The following is a 15505-nucleotide window of genomic DNA, read 5'->3' as shown; positions in this document are numbered from 1 at the left end:
GGTACTTTCCTTGGTGGCTGTAGAAACATTTAAACAACTGTAGCAGCACGGTTTAGAAGCCACAGCGCACAGGAAGTACACGCGCTCCATCGCTAGCAGTTACCATCGACAAATGGGGACGTGCAATTTATTAAATAATTCAATATTTAACACAAACCAGTCCAGAAAGATGAGAGGCTAATAATAATATCGGGGTGTGTGTTATAAGCAGTTCAAATATAAATTAGTCAAAAATCCCAGAGAATTATGGTGTGCACACACCTACACCATCACGGCACGAACCACCGAAGCGAGAGAATGCATACTCGCGCACAAACGGGACCAGCGCAGCAATACACGTGCTTATGTGGATTGTGTACGTGGAAGGGAATTTCATTCTAGCTGCACAGCGATGCGATATATCATGATCGTAGCGTACAACGCCTAAAGCGTGTGGAAGTTGCATAGCGGGAGGCCAGTTGGCCCGATTCAGGCTATGCACCATTGTCTATACCGGCCGTCAGTTCGATCCCGAGCACCACGAAGTTGTTCAACTCCTTCAGCGTTTGCAAATCGACGGATGTCATCAGCGATTGGTATCGTTCGTCGCCGATTGTGTTTTTCAGTACTACAAGCTAAAAACGACAACAACAAAAAGTTAGAAATCGAACGGTTGCCACAGCATAAGCGTGCGGCATATTTGCAAAGGGCCACTACTACATTACCTGATTCTGTAGATAGTCTTTCAGCACAATCACATGCACCGGGTCGTGTATGCAGAACGCTCTACAGCGGCTAAAATGGGGCGTTTCGTCCTGTACCATATCGGAATCGATAAACCCATACCCGAACAGGGTCACGCCTATATTGTCCTTGTTTTCGTCATCGATGACTAGCGAGCTGGAATGCAATGGGTAACGATGATCGTTAACGTTGAGTAAAGGAGTTTTCACACTTATCCCACCCTTCCCGTCACTTACTCCACTAACGTATCCTGACAGCACATTACATCGTTCAGCACCTCGGTAACATTCGTAATGATGCCGGCAAAGTTCTTAAAAATCACCTCGTTCGAAACAGTCAACAAACTGCTCAAGGCCAACGCTAGCAGCTTACGTTCCTCCAGTGCCGTTACCCGCCGCATATCCTCCAGCCAAGCGGTCAGTATTTTTTCCAGCGCATCCTGTGCCCCCGTTTCGGAAAGTACGACACTGAACGTTACCTGATCGTTTACCAACACGCGCGACATGATCTGCAGGTACATCTGCAACACTTGCGGGAAGTTTGTTTGTTGGTAGTATGATCTGCGTAGGAGAAATGAGAGAATACACACACACACACACGTATTAAAGGCGATGAAACAATGAACAATATGCTAATTTACATACCGAAACACCTCCACCAGATACGGCCGAAGCAAATCCATGGCAAACTTTGGAACCGTCTGTAGCAGCGTGAGGAAGAAGCGGTTTATCAGCACCACGCCGTCCGCGCGTAAATCCGTCAATAGGTATTGGCACGTCTTGACAATCTCCTGACCGTACCTTGGAAGAAATACTTCTGCACCGAGAAACACGTACGCCTGCACTATCGCCAAACATATGTTCATATTGCTAGATGATTGCTCTGAAACGTTATGGAATAAACGTTACCATATTTCTTACGATTTACCGGTCTGAGTTTTGTGTTCACTTACGTATTAGAGGTATTAAATTTTCACACAGATTAAGCAACTCCTGGTTCATCGTGCGACTGTAGTGTACAACCACAACCCACAGTTCCAGTCCTTCCTCCAGCAGATACACGTGCGACGGTTCGTTTACATTCGTGCTCATCTCTATGATCTGATAGATAAATGTAACGATCGGTTCCGACGACGGTATTTCGTACAAGGCTTTTATGATTTGCAACTAAAAACAACGAAACGACGAAAAAAAAACATGTGTTAGAAAGAATGAATTAAAAAACTCGCAAGTGGTCACTCACCAAAGTGGAAATAATTGCACAGCGTAGCATATTGTGTTCGCGGCTTTCTTCCCATAGCAGCGGTAAATACTGCACCAGGCTCTGCACATCGATCCGTATGGACATGGACATCTTTTCGATGATGATCGTCATTACGTACAGTATGGTCATTTTCGTTTCACACTCAACCGCTTCCTTCAGCAGCCCGAACAGCAACGCGATCGTCGGTTCGAGAAACTCCAGAAACTGCTCGGCCACAAACTCAAAGTCATCCATGATGCTGCGAAGGCTTCTGCGTAAGGTACATGTAAAAGTAAAAAAAATAACGATGTAATAACGATGTAATTGCCTAATATTTATGCCTTACTTGGAAGCAGTCAAACGAACGGCCAAATCCTCTGAGGGTTGCAGCAGCTCCAAACACGCTTGGTACACTTGAGGGCGTAACGCTTTCGAGAACTTAACGCAGGTCCATTGCCCGACAAGCCAGATGATGCGCTTGCGGATGATGCGGAAGTTGTGGGATTTAAACTTGAGTTCCTCGAGCAGCTGCCGAGAGAACCATTCGTCAAAGTTAACCTAAAAATATAAGACAAAAACACACTCACATAACTTTCCATCCGCTACCTTCACAAATAGCTACAGATCGAGGAGGATCCATGTGTCCTTTTCTTAGGTTAAAAACAAAGCTTCCAATCTACATTACCTTAGCCTTTGCTAATATACGCCAGCAAACAGACCCGTCGTGCAGATATATGCATAGTCACGTTCAAATATTACGTTCACTGCTACAAAATCGTTTATAAAACGAAAAATTACTCTCCTTACTACATTAAAAAAAACGCACACCCGTGTGCACAAGAACACTTCAGGACAAGCACCCGAACGTAACCGGGCATCAGCGCTAACTAAATGGGACGCAAACGTTCTCCGTCGAATCGAAGGTACACATCGATCCAGGGTGCAAACAAAAGCTTCTAATCACATTGAGGGATAGCCTGATTTCTACCGAATGGCTCCAGAATGTAAGTAGTGCTAGTGAAATTGTAAACTTCACCAACACACGCATACCGCCAGCACCGAAACGCGCGATCTATCGATCGTGTAAAATCGGGTACAAATGGTGAACCTATTTATCAAAGGTAAATAACCGCACACGCCATCGTTGCTTGGCTAGAGAACCATGCTGTTGCCAACGATTTACAATAATCTATGTTCCCTTTTCCCTCAGCTCGTCATTATTTACACATTATTCGAGGGAATTGCAGCCTCTTGAGTTCAAATATATTGTAATCAACTGATCAGAGTTTAAAATAAGGGCTAAATCAGATAAAGCTCGAGATTACTTCGGGAAACAAAATATCGGTGTTGTGCTTAATTAACCTTATGAAAAGAGTCATTCCCAAAATCATGAAATTTTTTTTAATATTCATAGATTCTAAGCCCTTCTTCAGGATTCATATATCCTCATAGATTTATTATCACACCTTCGCAGTCGATTGGCAAATGAAGCCAAAAAAATGCATAAATTAGAACAGAGATTCAGAGTCATTCACGAAGCTCAAAGAACTATATAAATGGCATCGAACATAGCTAATGAGAATTGCGAATAAATTTAAACTATTTCATTCCTTATAAAAAACAATCGACGCAAGCCAAACACCACATTACCCGGCAAATCATTATCAGTCCCGGCTGTATGGAAGAAACGTTATCGCAACTCACGTACCCAACAAGTGACACGCGACGTGTCCGTTTTCCAAATAGGTGGGAAAAGAGAAACATACACCTTGCTGGCCAGCCACGGATCACAGGCATTACAACTACATACATACCTCATCAAACAGAATGAATGCCGCTAGACCGGTTGCGTTGTAGATCGAATCCTTTATCAGCAAATCGTTCATGTCGGAGTTTTCTGTGATGGTTATCGATTGAGACTTCAATATGTATTTGCGCAACTCCTCGATCATCGTTACGCTGAACTTTTGGAAGAGGATCATGTAGAACGCTTCGGCAGAGGACTGAAAGCAGAAAACAGTTTTTACAGCTTCTAAATAGTATGAGGATTGATGGGATACATGTTTTTTTTCCACAGAACACCTACACGTAGATTGTATTTCCACGAGTCACCACCTTCGTCGGACGTGTACGCTTCCGGGTCCGTGTCCCACTGCTCAAACTCATCCGGCGTTAGCAGGAAGTAGTGCATTATGAGCTTCTCCAATATGTAGCTTAATCGTTCGCACGTAAAAAAGTCCATCTTCGCACTGTTCACACGTTCTGTTGGTAGAGACGAAAGAAAGGTTGCATTATTACAACACATTCCCCATAGCGCAAACAACGGACACACACAGGCGTACCTTTCGCTTCCCCGGCAAGGTGGTTCGCAGCGCGCGGTATCAAATCTAGATTGACTGTACTCGGTGACAGTATTCCCTTCAGCAGGCAGAGGCACTGAATGGCAAAGTTGGGAAATGTGATTACATTGTCCTCGAAGATCAGATTCGTTCCCTCGTGGAACACGTAGTTAAAGCAAAACTCGAACGATATCGGTACAAAGGACGAAAACACGTCCGGATGGGTATCGTAAAAAAGATTCAGGAACTTCATATGCTTAACGATAAACTTGTCCAGGTTGCCGCTCACTTTGCGCATCATCTCTATTGCTTCATTGTTCATCGTGCCGGGCGTTGCATTGCTTTCCGCTTCGCGCAACATTCGCTTCACGCGCATGCGACACTCGAGCAGATCCTTCAACCGTTGAAACATCATCCGTATCAGCATCATACAGCCTTCCGATTTGAGCGGATCCACAATGCCGTAGATCGTGAGCTTTTTCAGTATGCGCAGCGAGAAGATGGCCTTCTCCAGATTGGCTGAACACACCTCGATGGCACAATTCTGCTCGCAGATGTTGGTAAAGAACAACTGCGTAAAGCCTTCCCAGAGGTTCAGCACAAAGTCGTACCAGGTGACAGCAACGGTTTGAAACTGTTGGCGGTCGCGTGGAATGCGCTTCGAGCACAGCACCTTGACGATGTGCAGCAACACCAGCAAGCCTCGGTGCTGTACGATCATATCCTCACTCTGGACCGCTTTCACCACCGTCGGTATGAGCTCTTTCCATTCCTGTGGACCTTCGTAACGGCTGATGTTCGCTATAAGGACCGCTATTTGGACCGCTATCTGCTGCACGGGTTCGTTGAATTTCATCAGCAACAATCGTTTTATTTCCTGCTTCTCCTCACGAGATATTGCACTACAAGTAGAAGGGAATCAACACATCAAATAAAGCTACATACCCCTACGGCAATTTGCAACTATCGCCGTCCTTACTTTGGTGCACTCTGTCGCCAATACTTGAGTACACCGTTTTTAAAGTACAGTGACGCCATCCACCGTACACCACCGTCAAGGGATTGGTTGGAGAAAATGTTAACCAACGTAAGATGAAACCCGGGCTGTATCTCCCACTCGGCCAGCTTCTGTTCGGCCGGTTTCAGCATCTGTGCATCCTGGCTGCAGGCGTACTGTAGCGCCTCGTAGACAGCCGACTCTGCCGACATATTGCTTTTGTTTTGGTTGTTGTTTGGGCGTGTTCCGCTATGCAATCTGCGACCTCGTATGGGAAAAATTGTACACATAACATTAAGACAAGGCCAACCGACCACTACACCACCCATTTCAGTGGGGTGTACGTTCACAGCATAATACAGATGGGTTCACGAATCTGTTTGCATTAACATTCTTACCGCTGTGATGACACAGAGTACCAACTTCCGTGCTCCGGCACGGAACACACCACTACCGCTGTCACCCGATTGCACAATCCTTGCAACTCCCAATGCAGTTACGTTTCTCTGACCGGACAATCTAATTACCGACAGCACCCCCTTGGCTTACGCAGCAAACGTTGTGCTGTCGCTTTTCCCGATAAATTTTCGCAGCTCACGCAAGTATAACGACGACTATGATAAGGCATGGGAAATAATAACAACAATAGTACGTTGTCAGGTGCAGCCAACTGTCAAAGTGTTTTCCGTCATCTGGCCGCTATAGCACCACATAGACGTTGGCATCTTTTGCCCAGCAAGTACGCTCCCGCAAATAATTTCAAAGTTTTTTAAAACAAATTGAAAATCCCTGTTGCAAAAAATTGTATAATAAATAGTTTCATAAACACCATTTTGATGATGCAAAACTGGCGCCTCTGAAGTTTCGCCAAACCTAATTTCTACTTCTAGGGCTCGTGTAACTCCTGAAGTACCTTTTGTAGACATCCCCAAGCTCTTCTTTTGACATTCCACACTACCACAACACGACGGCATTTTCACGCAGTCAGTTTTATAGAAAAAAAAACCTCTCACACGGACGTTCTGGTGAAAGATTCCTTCTCGGGTCTTTAATCAATCTTGCAATGGAAAACCTAACTTTAAGTAAGTATTAAATCGTTGTATAGCATTGTAATGCAAAGTGTCTGCATGAAGAGATTAAAGTTCAGTTTTGATGTGACCCTACAGACGGTCAAATACACCGTCCTTCCCAACCGGGACAGACAATGCGGTTTTTGCGAATACAGTTCTGATGCAATGCAGTACATTCCATCGATCATAATTTAACCCGATTTCATCATTCACGTTTCAGGCGAACTGTACACATCGGAAAAGCTAGGCAACGATGAAACGGGCAAAGGTACCTCGGATGATCCGTTCAAAACCATCCTCCGTGCGATGAAGCATGCCGGAAAGGAACCGTTCCCGGTCATCTACGTCGATAGCAAGGACGAGAAGTCTCCGGACAAATACGAGCTAGCCGCAAAGTCGCAGCTCAAGAAAATCCAGAAGATCTGGGCCCGGGACAACCTTAAGGGTGACAAGCAGAAACGTGAGGAGGAAGAGAAAGCCAAGAACCGCGAACAGAATCTGGAAGAGGCGAAAAAGATCACCATCCAGGAGGATCCGTCCTGGTCGGTGGCCAAATCGATCAAGATCGCGCACGGTACCGATAACCGTGGTGTGCGCGTACGTATTTATGGCTGGGTGCATCGTTTGCGCCGGCAGGGCAAGGGACTAATGTTTATCACACTGCGAGACGGAACCGGCTTTCTGCAGTGCGTGCTGACGGATACCCTGTGCCAAACGTACAATGCGCTCGTACTATCGACGGAATCATCGGTGCAGCTGTACGGTACGCTGAAGGAGGTTCCGGCCGGCAAAACGGCACCCGGCGGTCACGAACTGCATGTGGACTACTGGGAACTGATCGGCCTGGCACCGGCCGGTGGTGCTGACGCAATTCTAAACGAAGAAGCACACCCGGACGTGCAGCTGGACAACCGGCATATTATGATCCGGGGCGAGAACACGTCCAAGATCCTGAAGATGCGCGACGTGGTAATGCAAGCGTTCCGTTCGCATTACTTCGACCGTGGATACACGGAAGTGACGCCACCAACGCTCGTTCAGACACAAGTCGAAGGTGGTGCCACCCTGTTCAAATTGGATTATTTCGGGTAAGTTAAGGTTGGAAACACGGTAGCATTTCAGAATTAAATATAAACAGTTCCATTAAACTTGATTTCCCCACCCATACCAGTGAGGAGGCTTTCCTTACGCAAAGTTCCCAGCTATACTTGGAGACGTGCGTTCCGGCGCTGGGAGATGTGTTTTGTGTGGCGCAAAGTTATCGTGCCGAGCAGAGCCGCACCCGTCGGCATCTGGCCGAGTACAGTCATATCGAGGGCGAATGTCCATTCATTACTTTCGACGATCTGCTCGACCGGCTCGAGGATTTGATTGTGGATGTCGTTGATCGTGTACTGAAATCACCGTGGGGTTACATGGTGCAGGAACTGAATCCGGGCTTCGTTCCACCGAAACGACCGTTCCGTCGTATGAACTATGCGGACGCGATCGTCTGGCTAAAGGAGAACAACGTAACAAAGGAGGATGGTAGCTTCTACGAGTTCGGGGAAGATATTCCCGAGGCACCGGAACGTAAAATGACGGACACGATCAACGAACCGATTATGTTGTGCCGCTTCCCGGCCGAAATCAAATCATTCTACATGGCCAAATGTGAGGATGATCCGCGTCTGACCGAGAGCGTCGATGTGCTGCTGCCGAATGTGGGCGAGATCGTTGGTGGATCAATGAGGTCCTGGAAGTATGACGAGCTGCTGGATGGCTACAAACGCGAAGGGATCGACCCGAAACCGTACTACTGGTACGTGGATCAGCGTGTGTACGGTACGCAACCACACGGTGGTTATGGTTTGGGATTGGAACGATTCCTCTGCTGGCTGCTGAACCGTTACCACATTCGTGAAGTTTGTCTGTACCCACGGTTCCTGGAGCGTTGCAAACCATAAACCCGACGGTCCGAGAGTCGCTTTCGCCGGTTTTGCATTTCGCCTATGCATTGATTGCTTCAAAAGTTCTCAAACATTAAGTAATAAAGACAACCGTTCACACAGCATACTTTTTTGAGCAAAGTGTTAAATATAATATAAATACTAATGGAAACGAGTATTGCAGAGCCAAAATATGAAATTTGCTACATAAATATTCTGTGGTGAAACCGTACTTCACTACTGGATTAGCCAAACATGAAGTCGTTTGTTTCGACGGAATGTTTTTCAAAGGACACTAGCCATGAAAATTAATGCTACGACAGGTTTCCTTCCTGATAACTCCGAAACATCAACATTTTTAATGGTCATTTTTGAAAAAAAAAAAAACAACTGCCGGTGTGGCAAATTTGACAGTTCGGTGTTTTTCCCTGGTCGGTTTGCGCAAACGGCATGCTCTTCGGTGTGTAAATATCAACACAGCGCCAGCTCACATTGTATCGCAAATCAGCGATGGTGCGAATGTAAACTTTTACCTGCAACATCTACAATCGACAATTTACCTTGCTGGTAGCGTGTGGCACGCAGAGGTCAAAAGAACGTGTGTAGTGCGTCTCCCTCCTATTTGCAAACCACGTGAAGTGGTCTTGCACGTTTTTAGTCAATAGTCGCAGCAACCATGCCCAACGATGATGACGTAAGTAGGCGAATGTTTTTGTCGAGAATTCGATTTTGGTGGCTGGAAAACGGTTGCCTGGAGAACCGTTTTGCAAAAATCCAAACATCGTTCACCGGATGATACGGATTTGCGCTGGACGATGGCCAGAAAGTGGTTCAAAACTTTGTTTTTACAGTTACCGAACGGTGGTGTTTCGAAAGGTCAACGGTGGATACCAACCAGTCTCATCGATGGTCACGGATTAGACGATGGATTGGCGATCGTGCTGCTGAATAGACCGATTCTGCTGGAAAAACATTACTTCACGACACTATGGAATGGTGGTAAGTGTCCACATGGCAAGTGCATATGGAAGCTATGGAAGATTCTATCATTTCTTTCCATTCCTTTTGCAGCAAAGGTGCGAGTCGCAGTCGACGGTGGCACGAACCGTTGGGTTGACTTTGTGAAGGGCAACATTAATGGTGAACACCTGCTAAAACCTCCTGATCTCGTGACGGGTGATTTCGATTCTTGCAATCAGGAGGCCATGCAGTACGTCGAACAGCTAAAGTGTACGGTACGAACCTGCATGGGAAATTGGAGAAGTATTGTTATAGAATCGCTAACGGGGCGACCCTTCTTCTCCCTTCGTTGCATGTGGTTGTTCCTATAGAAGGGTTTTTTGTATCTCACCCAACAGATTGTCCACACACCCGATCAAAACGCGACCGATTTTACCAAATCACTGAAGGTGCTCAAAACCCACGGTTACGAAAAGGATATAACACGCGTACTGGCCCTGTGTGAATCATCCGGACGGCTCGATCAGATAATGGCCAACATCAACACACTCTTCCTGGCGCAATCCATCCTACCCGGCGTGGATGTGTTTCTACGGTCGAGTAATTCACTGTCCTGGTTGCTACGACCCGGCGAGCACAGCATCGACATTCCGCAGCGTCTCGTAAGCGAACGGATCTGGTGTTCGCTTGTGCCGATCGGTCAGGGATGCGTGTGCACGACCGAGGGACTCAAGTGGAATCTGGACGGCAGTAGGGCACTACAGTTTGGCAGTATTGTAAGTACCTCTAATACGTACGCGATGAACCGGGTACGTATTGCGACCGATGGACCGTTGCTATGGTCGATGGGAACGACACCGAAGGATATGTGATAGCGGTTTGCATCGTCGGGTAGTGCGGAATTATTGTTGACTTTGGTTGAAAACTGAAGCCCAGGATCGTCGTTCCCCTGTCGGTGGTTAAGTTTATTTTCCCTGCAGGACGTTAAAAATAATAACAGAGGGGAACGAAAAAGAGTAGCGAGAAGTTTGCATTATAGCAGGCGCTACAAATCGTTTGAAACATATTCCTTGCCATCACACACGGGCATGTGCTGCTTGTCCCGCAAAAACGGTCAAGTTTCGTGTGGTAATTAAGCTCTGTACATTGTTGTTAACTTAGAAATGTGACATAACTGCCACAAAATTTTAATTTTATCACATCGCTTGAATTTAACGGTTCGGGAGGAAGTGAAATAAAATCGATTTTAACTGTATGCAGAAATCGAGAACAGTAAAAAAAATTATAACGGTCACTTACTTCCATTCCGGTCGCTGCTACAGTAGTCCTCTAATCCGCTCACGCCGTCCAATAAATTTAGGGGTTTTCTCGTTCATCTACAACTCGTACAAATTAAATATAACATTTATTTACACAAACATAATCTCAATATAATGGCTAACAATATCTAGAATCCGCCTGGCATTGGAAGCAACCCAAGACTTCCACCACCACCACCCTTTGGAGGCGGAAGGGAATTGGTTTTGCCCCCGCGTTTGGTCGATGCTGCTGCTCCTGTGCGTTTTGCGCCTCGTCCACTGGTGCCCGCACCCGTTGCCGCTCCTCCTCGTCCTCTCGTCGTAGTCCCACCCTTTCGGCGTGTGGTTGTTTTCCGGAACTTTTTCGCCTTTGCTCCTCCCGCACCCCAGCTGCTTCGCCGTTTGTAGCCACCTCTACCACCCGTACTACCGCTCTGGGATGCTGTCCTTGCCAACATGCCCCAATCGGTACCATCGTCATCGCCCAACACACTACCGTCGCTATCGTCCGTTCCACTTCCAACAGCTACCGCTTCCTCCTGGTCCTGCGTGTCCATCATCAACATCAGCTTCTCGGCGGCATAGTTTTGCGTTATTTCGAGCAAATGTTTGCCATACTTTTCAAAGTTAGCCTTGGTAACGTGCGGCAGCGTTAGCATTTCGCCGGACGATTCGGGCAACTTTTCCGACATCGCCTTCAGTGCCTGAATATTCATGATCGATGCCAGCGTTGCGTTCTTTTGCATTGCAATCGAGCGACAAATTTCCAGCAGATCGTAGTAGCACCGGTTCTGCAGATCCTTTAACTGCAGGCTGATCTTGGACGATTCCTGTGCCGATGCAGCCGGCACATCCTGCTTGGGTAGCTTGCCACGACCCGTCAGCTTTTCCTTGATCGAGAATTCAATGCGGACACGCCGGTTTACGAGCGTTTCGATTTTGCCTCCCAAACGCAGATAGGCCTGGGGTATGTCATTGCTAAAGATGAGATCTTCCTTCAGGTACTCATCGATGACGAGCTTGCGCAACAGCCGCTGTATGTCACACCGGTCCCAATTCTTCAGCTTGCCGTGGTAAGCCGTACGATTGTGTCCGTTTTCGAGCACCTTCTTATTTTCGCTCCCTTTCAACACTTCTACCATATGCAGCAGGGTGAACCGGTTGCGGCCACCGCAAAGATCGCGGACCGCTTTCGCTATCATGATGCAGTCTTCGGTTGCATTGAGCATCTTGTAGTTGCCCTGCATCAGACAGTTGTCGCATGCGGTCTCCCGGTTCGAAAGGCATTGCTCGCTGGTGAAGTATTCGGCAAAGTATTCGAGCTGCTGCGTCCGCCGACAGTCGGTCACATTTTCGCAGTAGTTCACCATCCGGAATAGATTGTTCATATGGATCTGTTTCGCTTCGAGCGAAATGGTCGTATCATCTGGGGAAAAAGAAAAGACATTTATTAAGTATTTGTGTGTTGTAAGTTGCCCACCAATAAGCGTTTCACAATGTGCAAAATGAAAACAACCGTAAAGAAATACTTGACGATTTAATGTTCTCAACTGGTTCTCAACTGGTTTCCAATTGTCCAGTGCAACTTCCTGCTAAAGTTAAAAGGCAATAGTCGCTGTACGGACAGCCGAATACGAATTCCCACACCACCCATACTTACTGTCCATCATTTTCCGATAGCGCAGCATGTCCGAGTAGTTGTAGTACATAATGCAGGTAGCAATTTCACCGTCCCGTCCGGCACGGCCCGATTCCTGGTAATATCCCTCGATGGACTTTGGCATACAGTAATGCAGCACGTACCGTACATCCGGCTTGTCGATACCCATACCGAAAGCGATCGTGGCGCACACCACCTTTATACGATCGCCGATCCACTCCTTCTGGGTCGTTTCCCGCACACTATCGGACAACCCAGCGTGGTAGCTTTTTGCCTTAATGCCTGCCCTCCGGAACTCGTCCGCCAGCTGGTCGCACTCCTTCTTCGACAGGCAGTACACGATACCGGTGTCGCGCGGAAACCGCTTCCGTATCAGCTCGATCATTTCCGCCTTCGTGGAGACACCCTTCTTCGGCAGCACCAGGTATTTGAGGTTGGGACGATTGAAGCTGCACAAAAACCAACGCGTGTCACGGGCCAACTTCAGCTGGGTAAGAATGTCCATCCGTACGCGCGGGTTGGCCGTCGCCGTCAGGGCGATGATCGGTACGGTGGGAAACTGTTCCCGCAGAACGGAAAGTTTTTTGTAGTCGGGTCGAAAATCGTGACCCCAGGCAGATACACAGTGCGCCTCATCGATCACAATCCGGCCGAGCAGCCCGCGCCGATGGAGCGCGGTAAGCAGGTTCTGGAATTTGGCCGAGGAGCTTATTTTCTCTGGTGTCACGTAGAGCAGCTTCAGCTCCGGGCAGCTGCTGTACAGATCGTCATAGATGCGCTGCACGTCCTCAACTTTCGCCTCCCCAGACAGATGGCCGGCCGCAATGTCGAGTGAGTTCAACTTTTGCACTTGATCGAGTATGAGCGACTTCAGCGGGCTAACCACGATCGTGAGCCCGACGGTCAGAATTGCTGGCAGCTGGTAGCAGAGCGACTTTCCGCCACCGGTCGGCATCAGCACAAAACAGTCGATGCCGAGAAGTGTGGCGTTGATGACCTGCAGCTGGTTCGGTCGAAACGTCCGCAAACCGAACGTTTCCTTGAACGCGACCTGCAGGCGCGACGAGTGCGGATAAGCCATACCGTCGAACTCGCCCGTTATGCCATCGTTTCGTATACCCTCGTGAAACCGACCAATGTCCGTACTTGTGGCCAGCATGCCCGACGATGAAGACCCGGAGCTGGGTAGCGGGTTCGTGGTGGGTGGCGCAGTCAATTCTTCCAATGAATCGTCGTACATCGATGGATCGTACACCTGCCACCCGTCGTCATCGAGCTGCGTGTTGACGTGCTCTATAAACTGTGTATTGCGCGCTGGGACTGCGGAAGGATTCGGTTCTACCGGAAATGTTATCCGTGGAGGATCGGACCGTCGTAACGACGTGTCCGGGGATACTAGATTGACGGTGCTAAGATTCGTTTGGAACAATCGTCCTTGGTCTTTAAGTTCTTCCTCCCGGATGCTGTTAAGAATGTCTTCGTCATCCACCTGATCATCTTCCTCCAGGAAGTCGTTTGTTTGGAAGGGTGATGAAACCGATTTGCCTTTCTCCTCGGTGATCTTTTTTGTCAGATCAGTACTTGGTGTAACGTCCAGATTGTTCAACAGCGTGCTGGCGATTGGCTTTTTGAACACAAATGTAGCTCCACTGCTGGCAGTTTTTGTAATTCCAACTGCTCCTTGGGATGTATCAGTCGCTTTGAATGAACTGTTGGTTGTTTCTTCCATTTTTTTCAATCCAAATTCCTTCTCCAGTTCTTCAAACCTCGATGTTGCCGGTGATAGACTATATTTACGACTAGCTTCCGGTAGGGGCAGTGTGCTTTCAATAACATCCATACAATCAATCGAGTTTTGATCCTCAAACGGTAGCTCATACACGATTGGCACTGCCGTAACAGGCGTACTTGATTTTGTTCTCGCTAGAGCGCATTCCGAGGCAGTGGAACTATTCAACAGTTTCGTTTGGGACAACCGTTGCTTGCTCGACTCGAGTACTCGATTGTACACGTTTTTCTTTCCTCGTACCGTATCGATGGTTGATTTTAACCGTTCATAACCAGCTACGTCAAAGCTTTTATCTATACGCCGAAAGATTTCACTCGGTACCTTTGCGAACAGTTCGTAAAAGTGGTTCAACAATCCCAGCAGTGATGTCTCGAGAAAATGTACACTCTTTCGAATGTCACGTTCTTGTGATGCTTTTGCATTGAAGCTCGCACTGCTTGTTATCTCATCCAGATAGGTGTTCAAGGCTGGTTCGAAACGAATACACCCCTGTCCTTTATCCGGACTAAGCAAACGTTCCAGTGCGGAGGAAGTGTCCTTGTTTGGCTTTACCAGTGTCGTACTCGGTTTACCACCGGCATGGACCGGCACAACACCTATTGGTGTTGAGGTAGACTGTGTGGTTTTCTTGCATTCGAAATCATCATCACCGTCCACCAAGTCTTCATCGTTCACACTGAACACATTGTGTTTGTTAAACTCGAACGATGCGCGGCCCGTTTTATGTTGCTTATACTCAAACTTGGGTCCGGACTTAACCGGACTCTTCGTCTCGGCCAGCTTGTGAAGATTCTCTTCCAGCTTCTTCGTCGCCTCCACATATCGCTTGTCCGTCGCGAGGTTCAGCTCTAACGGATCGTAATTGATTGGTTTCAATGTAGTACTGCTCTTTTCCACCATAAAATCAAACTCATCGTAACCGTCCGCGTTCGTCGCTTTCTGCTGCGATTCTATGTGCTCCTTGAAAATGTTTCGCGGTGGAAGCCGTCTTCCCACCACCTCTTCCCGCAGTGGTTTCGATGGCGTTCTGTTCGAATCATCCGAATCGCTGTTAACTAGATTGATGACAGTGTTGGCTTTTTTCTGCAAACAGAACAAAGCGAGAAACGAAGTCATTCGAAATGCATTGCCTCGAGTGCTTCACATCGTATGCCAACTTACAACCATGGGAACTTTCGGTTTAAAAATGCTTGGTGAGTTTGTAATCAATTGTTCGCAGGATGTTGTGGAACTTATTTGCAGTTCTGTCTCGGTAGGTGTGCTACAGCGAACGTATTCCCACAGAAGATATTAAGAACGCATCGTTAACAACAAAACATTAGACGGCTCTCAACGAACTAACAAAATAAAAGCATTACCTCGATTCTTCACTATTCGGTGGTTTGTCCTTTTTGGAGATGAAACTTTTTAAGCTCATCTGTTTCATCGGTTCCCCACGGTTTGACGATGGTACGGGTTTTTTGGACATTTTGCACGTTTTTAGTTAACCTTTATTCACA

The 15505-nt window shown here is 47.3% G+C and overlaps 4 protein-coding genes across 4 annotated transcripts; 2 read left to right on the top strand and 2 right to left on the bottom strand.

The window, feature by feature from the left end:
• Positions 1-473: 473 nt before the first annotated feature.
• LOC128719967 (importin-11) lies at positions 474-5513 on the bottom strand. Its single transcript, XM_053813610.1, has 11 exons — positions 5284-5513; positions 4308-5206; positions 4052-4227; positions 3780-3968; positions 2312-2523; positions 1966-2236; positions 1676-1889; positions 1368-1605; positions 960-1283; positions 705-879; positions 474-614 (listed from the first exon to the last, which is right to left on the bottom strand). The coding sequence occupies exons 1-11, from the start codon at positions 5511-5513 to the stop codon at positions 474-476; spliced, it is 3069 nt and encodes a 1022-aa protein (XP_053669585.1).
• Positions 5514-6364: 851 nt separating this feature from the next.
• On the top strand, positions 6365-8317 carry LOC128707479 (asparagine--tRNA ligase, cytoplasmic). Its single transcript, XM_053802432.1, has 3 exons — positions 6365-6383; positions 6592-7459; positions 7543-8317. Exons 1-3 carry the CDS (start codon positions 6365-6367, stop codon positions 8315-8317), a joined length of 1662 nt encoding a protein of 553 aa, XP_053658407.1.
• A 658-nt stretch (positions 8318-8975) lies between these two features.
• Positions 8976-10131, top strand: LOC128707530 (thiamin pyrophosphokinase 1). Its single transcript, XM_053802485.1, has 4 exons — positions 8976-8993; positions 9151-9298; positions 9371-9534; positions 9631-10131. Exons 1-4 carry the CDS (start codon positions 8976-8978, stop codon positions 10129-10131), a joined length of 831 nt encoding a protein of 276 aa, XP_053658460.1.
• Positions 10132-10706: 575 nt separating this feature from the next.
• On the bottom strand, positions 10707-15474 carry LOC128707453 (recQ-like DNA helicase Blm). The gene is made up of 4 exons (XM_053802404.1): positions 15365-15474; positions 15168-15267; positions 12218-15089; positions 10707-11983 (listed from the first exon to the last, which is right to left on the bottom strand). Exons 1-4 carry the CDS (start codon positions 15472-15474, stop codon positions 10707-10709), a joined length of 4359 nt encoding a protein of 1452 aa, XP_053658379.1.
• Between the last annotated feature and the right edge of the window lie 31 nt (positions 15475-15505).

This window comes from Anopheles marshallii, chromosome 2 (genome assembly GCF_943734725.1).
Source record: "Anopheles marshallii chromosome 2, idAnoMarsDA_429_01, whole genome shotgun sequence".
Lineage (NCBI taxonomy): Eukaryota > Metazoa > Arthropoda > Insecta > Diptera > Culicidae > Anopheles > Anopheles marshallii.
The sequence above is the reverse complement of the archived record's forward strand: the minus strand, read 5'-3'. Positions and strand labels throughout refer to the sequence as shown.